Source organism: Lonchura striata, chromosome 3 (genome assembly GCF_050655825.1).
Source record: "Lonchura striata isolate lonStrDom1 chromosome 3, ASM5065582v1, whole genome shotgun sequence".
In the NCBI taxonomy this organism is placed as follows: Eukaryota; Metazoa; Chordata; class Aves; order Passeriformes; family Estrildidae; genus Lonchura; species Lonchura striata.
In genome coordinates, this window is record NC_140705.1 from 85,743,799 (window position 1) to 85,764,301 (window position 20,503).

The 20,503-nt window shown below is 34.9% G+C and overlaps 1 protein-coding gene across 2 annotated transcripts in view; it reads right to left on the reverse strand.

Moving 5' to 3' along the window:
* Positions 1 to 20,503, reverse strand: part of BTBD9 (BTB domain containing 9) — a 119,884-nt gene that overhangs the window by 11,861 nt on the left and 87,520 nt on the right. For both annotated transcript variants that reach the window (XM_021550404.3, XM_021550403.3), the window contains exons 10-11: positions 17,908 to 18,015; positions 1,863 to 1,941 (exon numbers count right to left, since the gene is read on the reverse strand). In XM_021550404.3, coding sequence (XP_021406079.2) covers positions 1,863 to 1,941; positions 17,908 to 18,015 — 187 coding nt within the window. The remainder of the gene's footprint in view (positions 1 to 1,862; positions 1,942 to 17,907; positions 18,016 to 20,503) is intronic.

The following is a 20,503-nucleotide window of genomic DNA, read 5'->3' on the forward strand; positions in this document are numbered from 1 at the left end:
AGAAGCTATTCAAACTCCAGGTCAAAAAATTTGTGTACATGTCTTTCAAAACATGGAAAACATGGCAAAGAAAAGATAAGTTTAAAAGATTAAAGAATTCACAAAACTGAGAAGTTTTATGGGATTTCTTTTACATTCCAAAAATTAACTCTTCCCTTTAGGATGTACAGATTGTGTTTCAAAGTTCAAAGATATGTATACGTAGAACAAGTAAGGAGTATTTTGTACCTATTACAGTAACACTCCTTGATAAGAATATGCTGCTGAATATGCTGTATATTTTATTTAAAATGAAAATGGTTTGACATACTGTACAATCAGCTGTGGGCAAGTAATTCTGGACACTGCTTGTATTCTTACTGAAGAGTCTGCTGAGACTATAGAACAAACCAAGACTTTGGTTACACTGTTCCTATTTAATTTGTAAATATGAAAAATATCTTGCTGCTTTCTTTGGAAAACCAAAATCTATGACAAAATATTATAGACCCTCTCTTTAATATATATATATATATATATATAAGTAATTTAGTAATATGTGCATGCTGACAATGTTCCTCCTCTACAGGCGTTAAAAGAAATAATTTAAAAAATAAAAACCAAATTACCGTTGGAAGCACATTTTACAGACAAAAGAGAACAGCATGTTTTTACAGTTCAACTGAGACACTACATGAATGACTGTAACCTGTATCCATACTCATCTTCACTACAGTTATGTAGTGCTCTATATAAATATTTATACAGGATATTAAATTCCTTGGAAATAGTAACCAATTTGAAATTAAAGTTATGGCTAAAAGGCCATTGCTCTTCAGGGCTTAAAGCTACCTTCAAGAATTCAAAGTTGAAAGCAATGTTTCCTGCATTGCTAAGGTTATGCAATGCAATGCACGTCGTTCTTTTTTTAACAAAGAGTTGGGAATTTACAAACACTGGCATGAGAGGAAACAAGACACTGGGAACAGACAATGCCATTGGAGGACGCTCCCAGTGCTTAGGAACCAGCAACCCCAAATGTTAAATTCAATCAGAAAACCTCACCTCTGGAGCTGACAGATTCTAATTAATCCAAATGTAGTAGTGCTACCCCAAGCTAAGTATAAAGCATCTAAGTGCCATGTTTGGTGGTAACCTACACGTGTGGGATACACACAGGCAGGTCTATACACACAGTGGCTTTTGGTGCCTCTTATGTTATATAAAGTCCTAATGTTAATGTCATATAAAGTCCTAATCTCACAAAGACGTACATATACTCTTAAATTCACATATTGTAAATTGTTTCACTGAAGTCAAGAGTAAAGTCTGGACTTAATATGAGACACAATTACTACAAAAGAGAGAAGTAAACAAAGAAGGGATGACATTGCACTTGATGGGCTATAATAATTTTTTTTTTCTGTATAAAATGAAAAAAATCTCCTGGTTTGCCCACTATTAGTCAACTGATTTACCAGGCATGAAAATTAATTTTAAGTAAATGTTATGCAAATAAAATTTTCTTATGAAAAATGAGATATTTCTTATGTTTTGTTAATTAAAAAGATCATATATGGGTGATAAAACCCAAGTATATCAGACACCATACACCTTTCTCTAGTGCACTAAATTGGTATTTGAATTGTTCATCAAAATAAGAATTAATTTAAAACCAAACCCAATAGGAGTGTTTGATGGCAATGTAGAAAGGCCAAAACAAGGAATACATAATAACACTGTTCAAGTGTTTTGCTAGATTGCCAGAGCAAAAAGATGAAGTACATACATTTGAGAAGGCCTTATAAATTTCACTGCAAGATATGAAAAACTGTGTTGTAGTATATTCTTGAAGAATATAGGGTTTTTTAGAAGCTCCTTACCTCATTAGCTGTGTTGCGAGTTCCAACTATTCTGATAAAAGATGCAGGCTGTTTATCAAAAGTGATTGTTTGCCAGGATCTACAAAGAAAATTCAGAAGGACATACAAATATTGAACACAATCACAAAAGCCTCCAGTAAAACATACACAATGCATTCAAGTGACAGTATGTACTGTCATCACTTAACAGGGCAAATGGAGAAACACTTTTCATTGCCTGAATTTCCAGCAGTACTTCCTCATTTTTAAGTGTCTTGACTTTGCTTATGCAATTTCATACATACCTACCACTATAATTTGTATGCAGGGACAACAATCATACTCTGAAGCTGAAAGTTCAGAAAATATTCAAAGTAAAAAGGCCTGGATCAAAGCCAAAAATCCTTGACTAATATTGACAGTATTAAATTTAAAAAAAAGGTCAGATAAATAAAAGTGCATCCTACTATTAACTTCTCACAAGGAATTACCAGAGTTTGGTTAAAGAAAATTACAACTGTAGGAGATAAAAAATCCCCAATCCAAACCATGTGAAACCTCCAACTTTTCACACTCTAAGTGGAGTAGTAGAGCAAGAGGAGCCAAGCTTTCTTTGTGTGGACCAAGGTCCTTCCACGAAGTTACAAATGTCAAAAAGCACCATTTGGAGTTCAGGTTGTGAGCACTTCCCCATCCTGACACAGTGGCAGAGGAGAACAGACCACTCTTCCAGAGTTGATGTATAATTTTCAGGCTAGACTGAGAACACTACAGGTACATGGGACCACTATAATCTTTGTTCCTCACTCATACTCATTTGATCTGAGTGAGGTGCAACACCTCAAGCAGCCTAATACACAGGAGAAAAAGGAGACCACAACTTTGTGCTCACAGTACAACAGAACAAATAAAAAGAATACCAGGAACTAGAAGGCACCAGTTTTTCACTAGTTTAGTACTTCAACACATTAAAATTTAAATTATTTTATATTCATAAAACATGAAAAAGAATTCCATAATTTAACTTCTCAGTCAAACCAGACTCTATCACAGAAGGCTTCAAAAATAAAATTAAGTTAGGTCTAACTTGATTAATTTACTATGGAAAAAAGCTGGATAGTTTTCCAGAATGGGTTGTGAATATCTTCAGAGGTGTTCATGTAAGAAAAAGGGGACCAAAGCAAAACTGGAATAGAACACTACTCCCTACCAGCAGACTAACCCAAAGCCTGGCAGTATGAACAGCTTCATTGCTTGAATTGAGAGTTGATTTTTCTCTTGTTGAGAAAACGCCTTTTGTCACAAACATAGAATTTCTCAGCTTAATTTAGCTGGCTATTAACTTTTATAACTGCTGTCTTGTTATATTTGCTTAAAGAAGATTACAAATCCAATCAAGTCCTAATTTCAGGTAGTTTACTGGTCTTACTCCATGAAGTAATGGGTGTAATTAGAGTCATTAATGGTAACAGAAAGGTGTGGTATGTGGCAGGCCTCAGAGGTAGGCAGTTATCTCTACCTAATGGTATGGTTTATTTATATCCCTTACGTGGCTAAACCTCTATCTTAAAGCTCAGGCTGTTTCTTCATGCTCTAAGTAAAATATAAAATGAGAATAGATTATTTTGTTAAATGTGTCAAGACCTGAAAGATTGTTATGATTTAAACATTTCCCCTCTAAACAGGAGAATTATTCTTCTTGACATCCATTCTAACAGTACTCTAGTACACTCAAGTCAATCTCCATGGGCAAACAGAACTTGTTATCTTGAACTACAATGTCCCAAAGATGAGAGGCTGGGACAAAGAGATGCTCACAGCACTACTTCTCATAACAAAGCATTGCCACAGTTTGCATTATGCATATGCTTTGACATTTGCACACAAAAACTTTATGCAAGGAGAACAATGATGTATGTAAAAAACAGTTTGCTTTCTAGTGATTTGGAAAATGTTTTAAAGCTACACAACATAGAAGAGTTTAAAATCCTAAAGAAGATATTAAGAAGAGCCTGTGCCTCCCTAGACACTAATGTAGACTTTGTGGTCTTAGTAAGAAAATACATTAATTAGAGATCATAGACTAGAACAGAAGTGGTCTGTATTTATTTCTACTATTTCTGAGCACTGGTCAGATACACACTGCAAGAGCTCAGTGCAGAATTTCCAAGCTAGCAATAAATACCACTGTCTGTGCTATGATGTGATACCAGGGAAGCTGATGCATCTATTTGAGAATACATCTGAATAGCACAACAGATAGTAAGAGAAAAAGATCTCTGAAGATTGTTTTGATGACATACTTCCAGATCAACTTCTCCAGGAAATTCCTATGACTGTTCACTTCCCACTGCATTGCAAGTCCTTAATTTCTGCAACAATGGTTTTATTAGGACTGGATTATAATTGCTCCTTTAATAATATTAAAATATAATGGAAAAGAATAAAAAAAAAATCTAGAGGGGGTGATAGTATTTTTAGTCCTAAGAATATTTACTATTTTGGTATGTGTTCATTTCAGCCTTTTCTCATTGGAAAAAGGAAGTCAAAATTACATACAATTTGTAGGTGGGTTACTAAAATTCAAGAATATTTCCACTAGAGAATTAATACTTAATTGCATAATGAGAAAATTAAGTATCTCATTTAGTTTTCTTAGTAAAAAGGAGAAAAGCCAAATAGAAAACAAGCCAAGTGAATTTGGAAAGAATAATTTTTGAAATAAGCAAGGCAAACCTTCACTAGAAAGATCCATGGATTTGCCTGCAACAGTACATTTGAGAATGTTGATACATTCAAGGCAATACCTCTACAGTATAGACATTATTATGCAGCAAAGAGATAATTTATGCATGTAACTATACCCATATGAGAAAACAGATTTCTGACAGAACATTATCAAGGCACATCTGACCTATTTTTTGCTGATATAACAAATTTACTTTGAATTCTATTAATATATAGAGCCATAACATTTTTTCAGTGGTGTTCCTCAATTAAAGACATCATAGGTAATCCTCAAGTTTCTTTTTAACCTTTCTTTTTTTACTAATAGTTATCTCTGCCAGTACTATTTAATAATTTCAGTTTCTCTGTAGAAATTTTATTTTGCAAATTGTTTTCTAGTCATGTCATTTATCTAGTCCTGCCTTGCATATGTGCTTACTTTACACTTTCCTCACACAAGCTTGTCTTTCTATTCTCAAAATCACTTTTGGTAGTCTTTACAAAAATTTCCTCCAAACTTTATACATTGCTCTCACATTGATTCACATATAAGTCACACTATACCAGAAGAGCAGCATTAAAGCAGATCAAAAGCATTTGATTTTTAGCCTGGGATTAGATAGTTCTATGTAATGGATGGCATTTCTTCACCTTTACTCCCTATATGCCAAACAAACAAATCTTTCAAACTGGTGTCAATGCTTTTGCTGTCTTTACCTGGGACATGGTCATAAAGAAGCTATCAGAATTTACTTCTCTCATAAAATGACATTGCTGTCTTTTGGACTTTTTGTGTCTCTGTACAGCTTATTAGTGACCCTGTAACAAATACAGTTTTCAGGGTTTAGCTTTATTAAATATTCAGGCAGTGTTGATATTTTTTTATGCTTTGACACCTGTCTTGCTAGTTGATTTGTTGTAGATTTGCTGGCTCAGTCTGCAGCAGTTCTGGTCATCACTTTCACAACAGAAATAATCACTGCATCGAGCTGAGGTTTCCATGTCGAAGATAAGACCCAGCAGCCTACTCAGATTTCTACCAGGATCCTCAAGCTGAAATGCAGCACTACAAGTTGTTTGGCTAGCAGCTCCATTTTAAAAAAGAAATTAGCCTCCTTACAGTCCTACAGTGTTTAACACTGTGCATCTCACCTCAGCCACACGACTTCTCTTGTTCTGCCCGACTCCTCTAAGGAGAAACAGTAACTAATGATTAGCATTCCAAAGCCACGGTTGCATCCTGTGAGCGTATCATATTTAATTACATTTTAACTATATTCGTCTTCTATAATAGCTTGAACATAATTTAGATAATTATCTTTTGCTCTCTTATTCTCTGACTCTGCCTGTCTCACTTAGAGCTCCTTGCAATGAAAATCACTTTCTCTGTTTAAACATATAAACAGACTCTTGGGCCAATAATTTTCACTTCTCCAACAGCAACAGCTGAAAACCTGATGGCTTTGTGCATCTCACAATCTCTTCACCATACTTTTATTCAGAGAAAGGAAAAAGATCACTAGAAATCACCCCGGTTTCATATTTCTTCTTGTCTTTTTCCTTTTTAGGCTATTGCAAGAAGAATGCAAGGAATTCTGATGTCCAGGTAAACCAAATTAATGCCCTGCTATTCATTAAACTATCTATAGCTCCAAAACAACAATTCACCTCCTAAAGAACATAATGAGTTTTTTCAGCATTTGGAATATTTTCCTAGTTATTTCTAAGAAAAGCTGCTATCTTTCTAAATATTTATTACACATAATAGGACATAAACAGTGATTCTTCCCCAGTATTTCCTTCTCTTCCAGAAAGAACAAATTAAGAAAAAAGTGGAAGCTTAGATTTTATTGAGGTTTTCTAATGAGCTAGTGGCACTACAGAATACTACCACACTGTGGGCTTAGCAGAGCAGCACTGATCAGAGCTGAAACCCAGTTCAGGTCAAAGATGTCAGACAAAAGAGAAAGCTGTTACATGTAACTAACATTCATCAAGCTGTAATAATGATATCATATTCCTATCAAGGCCTGCTTTAGGCTAAGCATGTACATTTTCAATATGCACATCATGTCTCCTCACTTTCTAAGATGACATACAACTTCTATATTTCTGTTCCTCACTTCAAGGGAAAAAAAAAGCAAGCAGACTGGAAGGCAAATTTAGCCTCCATTTTACTTTCTAATATTTGTCTGTATATACCTTATTCTACAATAAGTTATGAAACACTTATCTTATTTGGATGTTGACTTTTTCAACTGTGACTATGCATTTTTTAATGGAATTTGTAAAAGCAGATAAGAGGACAATGAAAGAAGAGTTGTGTCCTTTTTCTATATATTAGTCTGATGACTGTACTGATATAAAGAAGGCAGATTGTAACCAGCATGTGATGCTGCCAAATAAAAGAATTGTGTGCGCAGATAAGGACACTGAGACTTACTGAGACTGGAGGAGTGCCACAGTATGTTCTGCATGGTATGTTATACCCCATTCTTTGTTAATGAATACCAATACTAACCTTTCTTATGGAGTACCTACAAAATAAACACAGAAGCACACACCATAAGTGCTATAAAAGTAATTGTTATACAGATACTCTTTGTTATAAAAAGGTCTACAGCTACCTTATAAATTGCCTATAAAACCCATGTTTTCCACCATAACAGTACTAAACAATGAAGGGAAGTAATACTCCCTCTCCTGTTACAGCTGTACCTTAACACAGGAATTCAGAAAGACAGACCCTTAAGGAAGTCAGACTGAGTAGCTGGCTTGGCCAACCCCTTGCTATCCAGCCTCCCAAGCTACTGAGGAGGGAAGACAAAGCATGAGAAAGAAAATATTGTTAGGAATCAAAGGTCATCAATGTTTTGGTTCATAAATTGAAGCCTATTAAGAGAAATTCTAGCACTGGTCTACCAAAACTGAGTTTCCATCTCGTGCTGTGACCATGACAGCACTTTCTCAATAGGTGGCCTATGAAACATGGAACTCCTAAGGAAGCAAGGAAGATCCAAGCTGGAATTAACAACTTTTTATCTGTTGCTCTCAGAGATGGAGGCAAAACTAACCTAATTATGCATCTTGGCAAAAAAACAAAAACAAAAACAAAAAAACCCAGAACAAAAACAAACAAAAACCACCAAACAGTCAAAAAGGACTTTAAGTACTAACACAGGTAATAAAAATTATTTGTATAAATATTACAAGAGTCTAGATTAAATGTGAGAATAATAATAAATACTAAAAGTCACCTCTTGCAGTATTTGTTACATAATAGCTTTATATATTGACAAGTAAAAACATGCATGAACACCTTTTGGGAAACTTTCCCTCAGAAGTTTTTATTGCAAATATACTTCCCATAAGGACTGCATAATTCTGAAAGCATCTACATTTGTAGCTATTTGTAGGATAATTTCTATGATTTGGCCCCTTACACTAATCCAAACAAAATATCTGTCCTCTATAAGAATGCTTTACTAAACTGCTATACATGTTCTATTGCATAGGATTTGTTGTAGAAACAAAATGTGGGCTTGACAAAACAGACCTACTAGAAAAACAACTCTGACATATAATAGATTTCATGAAGTCTGTACTGGCTTTCTGACATCTTTATAAAACTTCTCACTTGAAAGACTCCATATAGTAAAAACCTGGTTTCAAAGCCTCAGTGCTGACCTTTCTAATTTTTTAGAAAAAGTATTACAAGAAGAAAATGTTAAAATATAGTCAAATTAAACAATGGGAAAACTGAATGTAATCATTATCTTTCTAGCTAAATGAAGCAATAGATTTTCAAATATTTCTACATACCAATGTAGCCAACTGCTAGCATTTTTGTACTGCATAAGTTCATATAATTTAGCTTACTTACACCTTTTTTTCAGTTCCAACAGGTCTCCTTTCTTTACTCCCCAAAATATAGCAATTTATATTGCTATATTATATACTCCCCAAATTGTTAGCAATTTTCTGGAAACTGGCAGAATGCCATAAGCCAAATTTCTAGGCTGTAGCAAGAACTGTGCATGTAGTACCTACACACACGTCCCTGGGGATTGACAGTGGCAGACAAATCTGGCAGCAGACAAAGGCTGTGAACTGGAATAACTTGAGAGTTCATCTTCCTTCTGTGTACATCAGAGAATACATGCACATGACAAGTCTGCATAATCCAAGAGGCTGAATTGGGTTTTTTGTGCTTACTTGTTACCAATAGTTATTGCTTCTGATGTTCACATTGGTAGCAAAGATAGGAAAAGCTATGCAATGCAATAACAAACCAAATAATACAAGTAATGGGATGTTTTCAACTTTGAAGACTTCTTGTCCCCATAAATCTACAACAGATTGTGTGCTACTTTTATTATGAAACTTTTCATACCCATGGAAAAGTTGATTAAAAACAAACATATAAGCAATTCTTTTAGAGATATGAGGCAGAAACATGCTCTCTATTAATCAGTTTTTTTGTAGTGTGTACACTAATGCTATTTGTCGCACTTGTCTCTTACATTCCCCAGGGTCTAATTTCACGGCCCACTCGCAAAAACTTCACATTTACAGCAACTGCTCTTCTATTACAGTCAATAACATCTAATTGACATGTCAAACCTCCAAGGAATGCAGTAAATTGAACCACAGCCTCAAAAAAGAATAAAACAGTGAAAAAAATAAATCAGCATTTGTCTCCTCCCAACAGCAATACAAGCATAGTGAGGTTTGGTAATGGAAGGGAGGAAAACTGTTACCCTTTCTACTACCACACTGAATTATCTACTAACCTCAATGTCAGAAAGAAAAGCCTTTTGACCTCAGACTGAAACTCACCCACTAAAAACCCTGAACCTGACTCCGGGACTGCAGTAATTTTAGACATGAGAGTGAAGTGAACCTAAAGAGACGAAAGTAACATATACAACTTTTCTTCTGTTACTTTTTGAACAGAAAAAATGAAAACCCCTCAGAATAGTGTCTGGTAAACTGAATTCTACTATTTAGTTGGGAACTCTCTGTCTTCAAAACTTATACACAAAGAACTGGGTAAAATTTCACAAATACAATTTTAAAAATAAAGGAAACATGACTCATGATGAAAGAGCACAAAACGAAGTTGGGCAAAACCTTTTTGCACAGCAACCAAGGTATCAGGAAAAAGGTAGAATGATTTCATAAATCTGTACATTAAATATATGAAATCCATTAAGAAAGAAAAATTAGTTTACAGGTGTAGAAGAAAAATTGAATGAAATTAGGTCATATGATGATATTCTATACTGGTATTGAGAAATAAAAAAATATTTCTGTGAGAATTCAGTGCAATAGAAAAGCAAAGAGCAAAATGGAAGCATCATCTCTTTAAACATGTAAAACAAACTGACAAAGCATTCTAAAAAAATAGACTACATGTCACACAGTGCAGGAAATTTCAAAGGATGAACCCAAAGATATAATAATTCTTTGGCTTTGTGTTTCATGGTTATAATCAGTCCTAGTAAAAACTTTACTGTGAATAAATCAATGGCTTAATACTGCATGAATCTCATTGCAAAACACTTGCAACCCTAAAGACCATACCTGTTTTGGCCAGCATAAACAAATGGGTATTTTTCAGAGTTTTGATGAAATTAGATATTGAATATAAACAACTGAGTGAGGGCAAACCTCTTGATTTGACATGTCAACACCTGACTGGCCTCCTGACAGTACAAGGAGATGTCAACAGTTGCTGTATTATTTAATTTTGCCTATAAGAAAGGCCTATAGACAAAAAAAAAAACAAACCCCCCAAAAAAAAACCAAAAAAACAACAAAACCAAAAAAACCCCCACCAAAAAACCCAAAAACGCCAAACAAAAAAACTCCACACCCTTACATTCTAAGTCATGCATATTTGGGTATCTCTTATTCATTAGTTTATTATCTTAAGCAACAATGAATTTCAAAGTAAACAAACATAGCAAAAAACAACCGTTCAGGCGTTAGGCATTCCTTTCTTATCTCAGGAAGATAAATGGGCCAATTAGGATAACTTTTTGGTAATAATATTTATTTATACAGGTGCTAAGAGGGTGCATGTGTGGGTACGCCTACATGCGTGTGGGTGTATGCATGCATGCACAGACATCTTCAAGAAAGAGAATTTAAGACTGTGAAGGCAAGCCAATGTACTGGCTGGCACCAGATAATAATAATTCTTGAAAGTAAATGACCATTTGTTTTCATTTTTTTATTTTGAATAGAAGACCATACCATAAATATTTTACACATACTGAATTGCCTTTTTTTCTTCAGTATTTTTTTGTAGATGGTAATAGCAATACATGTATCTATTTTTAATTTAACTATTTTTGCTGGTCTCCAAAGAGACATTCAAGTCCTTGCTGGCATGGGGGGAAAACTCAGTACCTAAAAGAAACAGGTAGTGATATTGTGGGTATTACTTGGTATTGCTTATTTTCTCTGAGGCAGAACTGAGCTAACATCCAAATTGATGTCAGATTTACTGTGGTGTTTTCACAACTCTCCTCATGGAAATGTGTGTGAAGAGCTGAGACCACAGCAGTCACAGGGCAAAATGGAGCAAGGCAAAACTTTAATGAATATAGTAAATGCAGAGCTATAGTGAACAAGAACATGGAAAAACATTTAAAGCAAAATAGGACACTGCAGTGTGAAGCTCCTTGTTACTCTGTTGAAGGCTTCCTCAAAAGTTCCATGTATATTTGTGGCTGAAAAGCAACCACAAGGAACTGAAGGCAGAAGTAGAAAAATAGAAAAGACAAATTAACAATCTGAAAACCCTGTGATCCTGAATTGCTATGAAGAAACATAACTTTAAAGAAGCCAGACCCTTCTTCAATCAAGGTAGAATCACCTACAATAGAAGCTAGCAAATGAAATGTTAGATGCAGAAATTCTACACTGCTGAGAGGCTCCTAATGCTCTGAAATGGAAACTCTGGTTTCTCTCTGTGAAATCTTAATTCTTTGTGCTTAATAAGACAGCACTGTGAAGCTGGAGTCTTTCTTCTTTTGCCTTATTAGAATCTTTTGAAAACGTGAGCACATAAATTCAGGGAAAAATATGTACTTCAATGCTTCTATTGTGCAAAGCTTAAAAACTCAGTAATTATGCAAAATGACCCTTTATATCTGTCTGACTTGTTCCAGTAAGCATCATTACTGGGATAATGAACAGACTAATGAGAACTCTTAGTTTATTTTTGTGAAGTGAGACTTGAAATTGAGCTTCACAGTGTAGCAATTTCCCAGACAACTTGCTTGAATATATTTAATTTTGTATTGTATGAATGTGACTACTATGAGCTCGGCAACCCTGGAGCAGGCATCTGGATTTCATAAAGTTGCTGTAAAATTTGCTTCATGCGAAATAAATAGGATGAATCACAGTTGAAATATACTTCATTTGACAGAAGAAGAGCTACAAGAAGAGTTTTGCTGTGAAATTAATTTCACGTAAAACATGACAAAGTATGGTCAAAAAAATCTGCTTGACATCAGAAGTACAAGAACAGTTCCTTTTATGCTGTTCCATCCTGCCACTTGGGAGCTCAGGCATGAGACAGAATTAAGGACTATACAGAAATTAGGAAAAATGTTTTCTCATTCTAGGTATGACAGGACAATAGATGCATGCAAAACTGATGGGAAACAACAGAAGAGAAGTGATGCAGGCATACAGGCAGTTGGAAAGAGAGAAACATTCGAGCCATTTAATTATGCAAGAAAACAGTTCTGTAGAAGCAGTTAAGGATGAATGAAAACTGATGCAAGGGAATTCTAGAAATGGGATCATACAGTGACGTGCAGGAACTAGAAGAGGACAGTAATAAAAACTACTGTGTTTGTGGTTAAATATAAGAAACTACAAATATAAGTATATAATGTGTCCCGTACAGTTATGAGGAAAGATATTCATACACTTCAAATATTATCTCAATAGCAGAAGAAATAATCATATCACAATAGATATTAACCTGGTTTCACAAAAGTATACCAAGGAAAAAAAATCCCAACTTCAGTTTGCCAATATTATTGTTTAGAGCAGAAGTATTTTCTCACTAGAAATCCTCAGACAACATGGAAAACATTTTTCTGTACATCAGGAAAGTGGTTTAGGATTGTTAAGTGCATGATCTAGATCTCTCTCGGTGTTCATTACCTGTAAATTATCATAAAATAAAATACAGTAGTGAATGAAAAACTTGAAATGCACATGATACATCATAAGGCAGAAATATGAAACACTAGACAAGAGCAAAAACTTCTGAGTTGAAAAACATTTTGAAAAAATTAATCAGAAGACAGTTAATAAATTTTGATAATGAACCTTTCATCCACTCCAAAGGTTGTTTCATGTGAAAGTATCCATTAGATTTATACATGAACCACAGAAAAAAAAAATTGACGGGAACTGAACTGAAAACTGAGAATTTGGAATAGCTATTATACAATAAAACCTCAGTAAGCAATGGAAATGTGAAATTAAGTTTGGAAGCTTTTACACATTTATACCAGCAGAACATTCTGAAAAACAAAGAATTAAAATAGCTGTATAATGCAATATGTTATAAACCTCCTGGAAATCAAGTAGTGCCTGCCATGAGAAAAATCTCAACCAGCCATACAGACAGTTGATACAAACCAGTTTGGAACTGTCCCTCTAAAAACAATATTAATTAGCTCCCAAATTCCATCACAGTATTAACTAGAACATACTATGCCTGCTGCCAAAGGATTAGATCCATTTCACGATAACTACAAAGAAGAGAACTTTGAAGAACAAGACTGAGTTGATAAGCACTGTGATAGCATGCTTAGTATTTGTCTGTGCAGGGTTTATTTTATCAGAGTGTCATTAACTCTGAGATCTGGTTCTCCTACAGGCCTTTGGTATCTTTTGTTTTTCATTTGACTTTCAGACTCTGTCAGCAAATTATCCTAACAAGTGCAAGTCTCTATTGTTCAACACCAACACACTCAAGTCCACTTATCATAAATGTTTTTAAAAATAGAAGGGAACATGACTGTTTTTCATTACTGTCATACTGTGTAGAGAAAAACAGCTTATTGTGGAAAAGAAAAAAAAATAGCCTCCACAGAGCATGTGAAAATTGTCAATTACACAACCAGTATGCATAAATTGGCTCTCACTTAGGGAAGGTACACAAGCTTCCCCTGTGAAGATAACAGACATCCAGTTTTTTCTTCAGCCTTTTAAAATTGGGAGAAGAAAAGGTTAGGAGTAGCCTGTCACTTCCTGCCTTTGAGCATAGAATTATTAATTTACACAAAATACTACATTAAAAATGCCATTAAAACAACCTAAAGCAGCACATTGATAGTTTAAAGGGGAAGTTCATGCTTCAGTAGTCTGCCAAAACCAGTACATGCTCTTTAAACATAATTTAATTTTTTTTTCTCATAATTTTTCTTCCACTTCCTGATTATCAAAGGTGTCTGTTGAGGTCTGTGTTTGGCAGACAGTTCATCCTCCCATTTGTGCCAGGAGAAATTACTTGGAGACCTCACAAAACACTTTCAAGACAGCAGGCTAAAGACTTCCACAAAAGTCTAACTCCACTGCAAGAACAGGTAGCCATAAAGCCAGGCAGCAAATAGTGAAGGCAAAAAGTTTTATCCACAAAAATAACTCCTACCCACACATCTTTGAAGACAGAAAAATGAATAAGAAATATTACTAGTAATGCAAATTTTCTCACTGAAGTATTCTGTCTCTTCAAATCTGGGCCCCTGTGAAATTCTCCCATGTTTTCATTATATCCACTTTGATTTTCTACTTTCTCTGGAAAGTGAGTTATTTTTCTTCAGTCTACAGCAATATATTAAACACAGAACTAGTGCCAGAGAGGGTAACCTCAGGATTTCAAGACCTTATCAATCAGTTATATTGCACTCACATCTCCAGTATGCATATTGCAGTCAAGCGGGCAATCACAGTCCCCTGGAATGACATACCTACTTCTTATTTTCCTTAAGCAAAGACAAAAGTCTAAGTGAAGACAATTTTTATACCAACATAGGATTAGCTCATTTCAGGCTGGGATGTCAAATATTAATTAAAAAAAAAAAAAGTAGGATTTGGCTGAGATAAAAAAATAGCTGTAAAATCAGACCAAACTTGGACTCTTAGCAAAAGATTTGTTTTGTTTCACCCAAGTGAGAGAGGAGCACAGCATTCAAAACCATTCAGGGAACAAACAGATGAGAGAACTGTTGTTTCTATCCCTGTATGCTCTAGTCTGGTTAATAAAAATTACCAAATGTAGGCATTATAACTGTCTGCCTAAACCTGATGGTGAGTCAAACTCAGGCACAGTGCTTCAGTTTGATCATTCCTTTTCCTTGGGGAGCCTGTAAATCAGCAACAGAAGGCATTCAGATGCAGACTAAAACTATCAATGTAATGCTAAGAGGAAGGACAGACAGATAAAGAAATCCTTTGCATCCAGCAGGAGTATCTTCACCATTACATTATGACAGTAAACCAGAAAAACTGTACCACCTCCGCTTTACCAGCATCTGTTAATTTTGGCTAAGATCCAAATCTACCCTCTCTATTTGTTGTCACTGTTAAAATTATCTGAAGTGAAAACAAGTTGTTTGTTTTTATGGCAAAAGCCCCAGGTTTTCAATTTTGAGGTTTTTTTGGGGTTTTTTTTCCAAATTACAGAAATTAACCAAAAATTAGTTCTTCATATAGTCCTGGTAGTGACTGGTTCAGTTTTCCCCTCTTCATTAAGAAATCTCTACCACCACATTGAAAGTTTACCCAACAATTTTAAGTGAGTGCCTTCATTCAGCACAATGAGCCACTGAATGATGATATCTCTTCTATTCTACATTCCACTGCTTTTAAACACTAAGAGTATGGCTTTTTTAGATCATACTGTGTTTCAGTATTTTTCAGTAAAAAAAAAAAGTGTGCCAGTACTATATATATACACATATATATATAATTGTATAAATATAATTACACGCTGTATGAAATTACAATGCTCTGTTCTTTACAGACCAGTCCTACAATTTTTGGCATTTGGCAGTTATATATATTATGGCAGCATTTTATATATTCAACATATTTACTAGAGAAAAAATATTGATACTATAGATATTACTGCATATATTTATATGATACATATACTTGGTTATCAAACTGTTGTTACAATTCAAGTAATTTTTGGGCTGAAGTAGCTTCAGCATTTCTGCAAATCATACCTGAAAATAAAATTAAACATATTTTGTTTCCTTTGACTGAAAAAAAACCCCAGTCTATATTTCTGATCATAAAGGCAAGAGATAAAAATTGAACATAAAAAAATGCTATCAGATACAAAGAAATCACCTGAAATTTGATGGCCAGTGAACTCTGTTAGCTTCATGACCAGGTCTTTTTATCGGTTTAAAGCAGATACAGACAGTGCTAGGACACTACCTGTCTGTAGATTTCAAGAATAAAGACTGGCATAATGTTGGCTGACTGCACATCTGACAGAGCAAGAAGTTAGGCAAAATGCAATTCTTTAATCCACATTAAAATTGTTCCTGCAGCCACAGCTTTGAGAACTTCCAAAGTATCTATATTTTGAATCAAGATTTTGAAGTATACCCAAAGAAGGCAGCTATTTTTACTTTAGGGATGTACCTTTATTTGCTCAAGGCTAAGGCTTTAAAAATAAAAAAAGCAAAACAGCATGGTTTGAACATGGTGAAAAGATATTTGAACTGGGCAGTCTATCAGCAATTTCACCTGCACGGTGCAAACCTAAGCAAGTGCTCCTTTTGACTGTTAAAAGGCTTTCGATATCAAAATGTAAAAGGCAAAAGTGCACAAAGATTCCTGATATCTCTTTCTCTCCCTTTTGTGGTTTCAGCCTTTTAGTGCTCCCACTGCTGGAGGCAGACAAAAAGATGAGTTTTATGTATTATGCTGAGATGTCTTTGAGAACAAGTGAAGATCGCTCTCCAGACCTGCAGACAGAGCCCAGGTTTTCTACTCATCAATATGCTGCCCTTTATAGGCACTGGAAAGACATGTCAAGTTCTCCTTCACCAACACATCTAGAGTGCATTGTAAAGCATTTCAGTCACACTGTTTGTTAAGAGATGAAATATAAACTTTAGAAAAATGTATGTCAGCAGTGCTGCTGTAAAGGACTGAATAACTCTCTTGCCTGATGTGACAAACTGAAAATTCAGAATGCCTCTGAATTTGAAAAATCAATTTTGTTTTGGTTGGCACAAATAGAATACGGGTTGGGGCTGGCCCCATATAAGCTGATGACTTGAATTTTGTCCAAAGAAAGAAAGCACATCTTATGGAAAACCAGCTCAGGGAAAATGAAAGATGTAAGATTTTTGTAATTCTGAGCTTCCCTGGGGTTTAATCAGGGAATCACATCCCATCAACATTCACTGAGTGTTAAGCATACCTAGCTTCTGGATACGTAATATATAAATTTGCAGACTGTCTCTTCAGTCTCATGACCAATATCTAGGTCATTCTTTGCTAGGAATTAGAATAATCATCACATGGTTTAAGAAGGCTCTCAGCAGTAAATTATTCTTCCATACTTGAGGAATGGATTTTATCAGCAGAAACTGCAGTAAAGCCAATGGAGAGTATACAGTTGGAGAGTATTCCTGCCTGATTTCTCCTGATTTAAGTATTCAAATGAAAATGGAAGTTTTTCTCTATTCTTCATTTCTGCTTAAGAAGCATTCTTTTTCTCTGGAAGGGTGCTTTTCAAAAGCAGAGTGTTCAGTGCATATGTCAAGTACTCTACTTTTGAATAGAGACAAGGTCAAACTTTGGCAACTGTGTGGTCTATTACAGTTTGGTTCCTACCCTCACTCTCCTCACTCTCTTCAGATGTCATACAATACATTTATGAGTTTTGATGAGGGAGGAAGACATTTGAGTAGCAAAATCAGCAAAAAAAGTACGCTCTCTTCCCTCTCCTACCACATTTCTCAAGGCAGGGTGGTTTGACATCCAGGGTCACCATAAACATGTGACCTCCAGAAAAAAACAGTTTAACTTCTAGTGATCACAAAACCAAGTGTATAGTAGGTAGACTTTTTATGAACGAAAAATCCAACTGATTGTCTGAAGAGTAGCAATCAATCTTAAGAAATTGATTCTGAAAGTCTTGCATTAATCTACAGGTTATGCAATGATCATTCTCTTCACAGTAACCTGAGTAAGTAGTGAACAAAAAAACCCACCAAAAACCCCAGCTTCCATTTCTTCATTTGTGACAATAAGTGTAAAAAACTAAACTCACTTGCAGGAAATTTTTGTGCGATCCACCACCATGGTCCACTGCTGTTGATTTGTTGAAACCTCAATGTAGTAGCTGTAGCTCCGATCATCACAGTCCCAAAGTAGCAACCTGTATAAGAAGTTGTTTTTGAGTGATAAGTAAGACAAACATCAAACCAACTTTGATGTTTTCCAGCCCTTTATTTTCTCCACTTAATCCTTTCTAAATGTAACTGTTTCTTTTGGAATGTACCTCTAACGCTCAGCAAAGTCTACGGTTTTTGCCATCTCAAACTACAGTATCTCTACTCTTATTATCCTGAGGCTAGTAATAGACTCATAGGCTTATAATAACCAACTTATGAACATTAATTTATTACATTCATCCAAATACTTTTAACTAAATTTGCCATATGGCAAATTGTAATGAAAGATGTAAGATTTTGTAATTCTGAGCTTCTCCAAGATTTAATCAGGGAATCACGTACCATCAACATTCACTGAATGCTGAGCATGCCTGGCTTTTAATTGATTGTCTTTTTTAGAAATGATGCAAAGATCTGTTTCAAAAAGTCAGTTTAGAAGAGGACAGAAAAAAAGAATTAGGTGATTAAAAGGATTATGCTGCCTTCTTAATTGTATTTTATTGGTTTTGGAAAATATATCAGAAATATACTTTTAAAAAAAGTAAGAAAGTGGGAATTCCCAGTCCTGATTCATCAGAAGAAGAAGAAGAAGAAGAAGAAGAAGAAGAAGAAGAAGAAGAAGAAGAAGAAAAAAAGGCAATACATTGTTAAACAAATTGCTAAAAATGAAGAAGGAAAGACAACAGTTCTAACAAACATGTACTCTTTCAGGAAGGGCACTAAGTGGTATTGAATAGCCTTTGATTTCCATACTTGTCTTACAGAGAAGAAGACCTAAAGCATCAGGGATGACATTTAGCTCAAGTATTATCAAAAACCATATCTGGCAAACGTATCTTCTTTTCTTTATATGGGCATTAACTCCCTGTTGTAAGAGATATTTGGCCCAGAGCTGGACACAGTACTCGAGGTACAGCTTTCCAACACCAAGTGCAGAGGGAAACATCCTAATTCAGCCCTTTCTTTTCAGCTTTTGAAATCCCAGTGTTAAAAGTGGAATTAGGTCTAGTGGTCAAGCAGATCAAAACAAATTCCCTAGATGCTGAATCTAGCTCATTAATATTACCAGAAATAATATGCTGCCAAAGCTAGCTTTAAGAAGCTAAATTAAAACACTTTCAACAAAAGTCTTTTAGCACATATGAACACAGTCTATTTGCAAATTAAAAAATTCAGAGCTGACTTAGTAAAAAACAAAGAGCTGTCAGTGGCATCATGACAAACTTAAAAAAAAAAAAATCCCACCCCCCAAAACATAGCCATCCAACTTCAACAACTTTCCTTCATCTGATTATCCCCACTCTGCTTTTTGACAGCTGAAAGATCTCCAAAGACACTGAATGAAGTGCATTTTGTTAAAAAAAGATTACTGATTACAATCTTCTATTTGGTAACTGCTACTAATGAACAGGTCCTGCATTGATTTAACATTTATATTTAAACCAAGTCTTCTAAATGATAAAAAGAGGAAAAATCAAATGCATTCCTAAATTTGTTTTCCTTCAAAACGTCTATCAAAATATAGCTAATTATGCTGTTCAATAGAATTCTTTTTATCATGGTGACTCATTGCTGTTTCCTTGAATCCATGTTTTCAAAACCATGATCAAGAGTTTGAATATCAGAAGCACACTGGTAACTAATTTCAACTAACAATACCATAATTAAAACACAGCTGGCTTGGTTTTAAAGCAGAAGGCTAACACGACATATTTGTTCCTTTCAAAAACATTTAATTGCTGTCTTCCAAATCAACCTAATCTCATTAAATAGGTTTAAAAATCATATGGTTTAGAATTATTACAAACCAAATAATGAGTGAATTAAAGTCGGTGACATCTTTCCCAAAGTGACTTTGCATGTATGCTAAACGCAGATTTCTGTTTCTTTGATACTTCTGAAGGAAAATAAAAAGTTACTTCTTCTCTAGTAGCTTTTTATGGGAGACTCAGGATGTAGACTTACAGGAATTATTTGGAATTCACTTTGCTTGAAATGCCTCTTAGGATAAGCACTGGAAAACTTGCAGGTGACAACTAGAATATTCACCAGTGCACACAGAGCACAAAGGCCACTTTTTATGCCAGATACAACAATCCTAGCAACACATTACAGGCAAATTACCATGCTGAATTTTTTTAGCAAAGCCGTGTTTTCCTAAGATGAATATTAAATGACAGGAAGGGGAATATTTCACTTAAAAAGTCAGAAGTATACCCATTGGAAATGCATCTGTTTATAGCAAAATTTCCCTTGTTCTTAGAACTTTCCATATTGAAATAAAAAGCTAAATTAGCTCATTAGTGCATCTTGCCTTCAGGATTGAGAAAGAAAAATCAAGTGAAGATTGATCCAGCTTACACCCTGCAACACTGTGAGATTTAAACATATTTCTATTTTGGGTATCTGGAACCTAAGCCTGTGAATCATTTAATATGACACTGCTATTCACATCACATGTTCACAATGCCT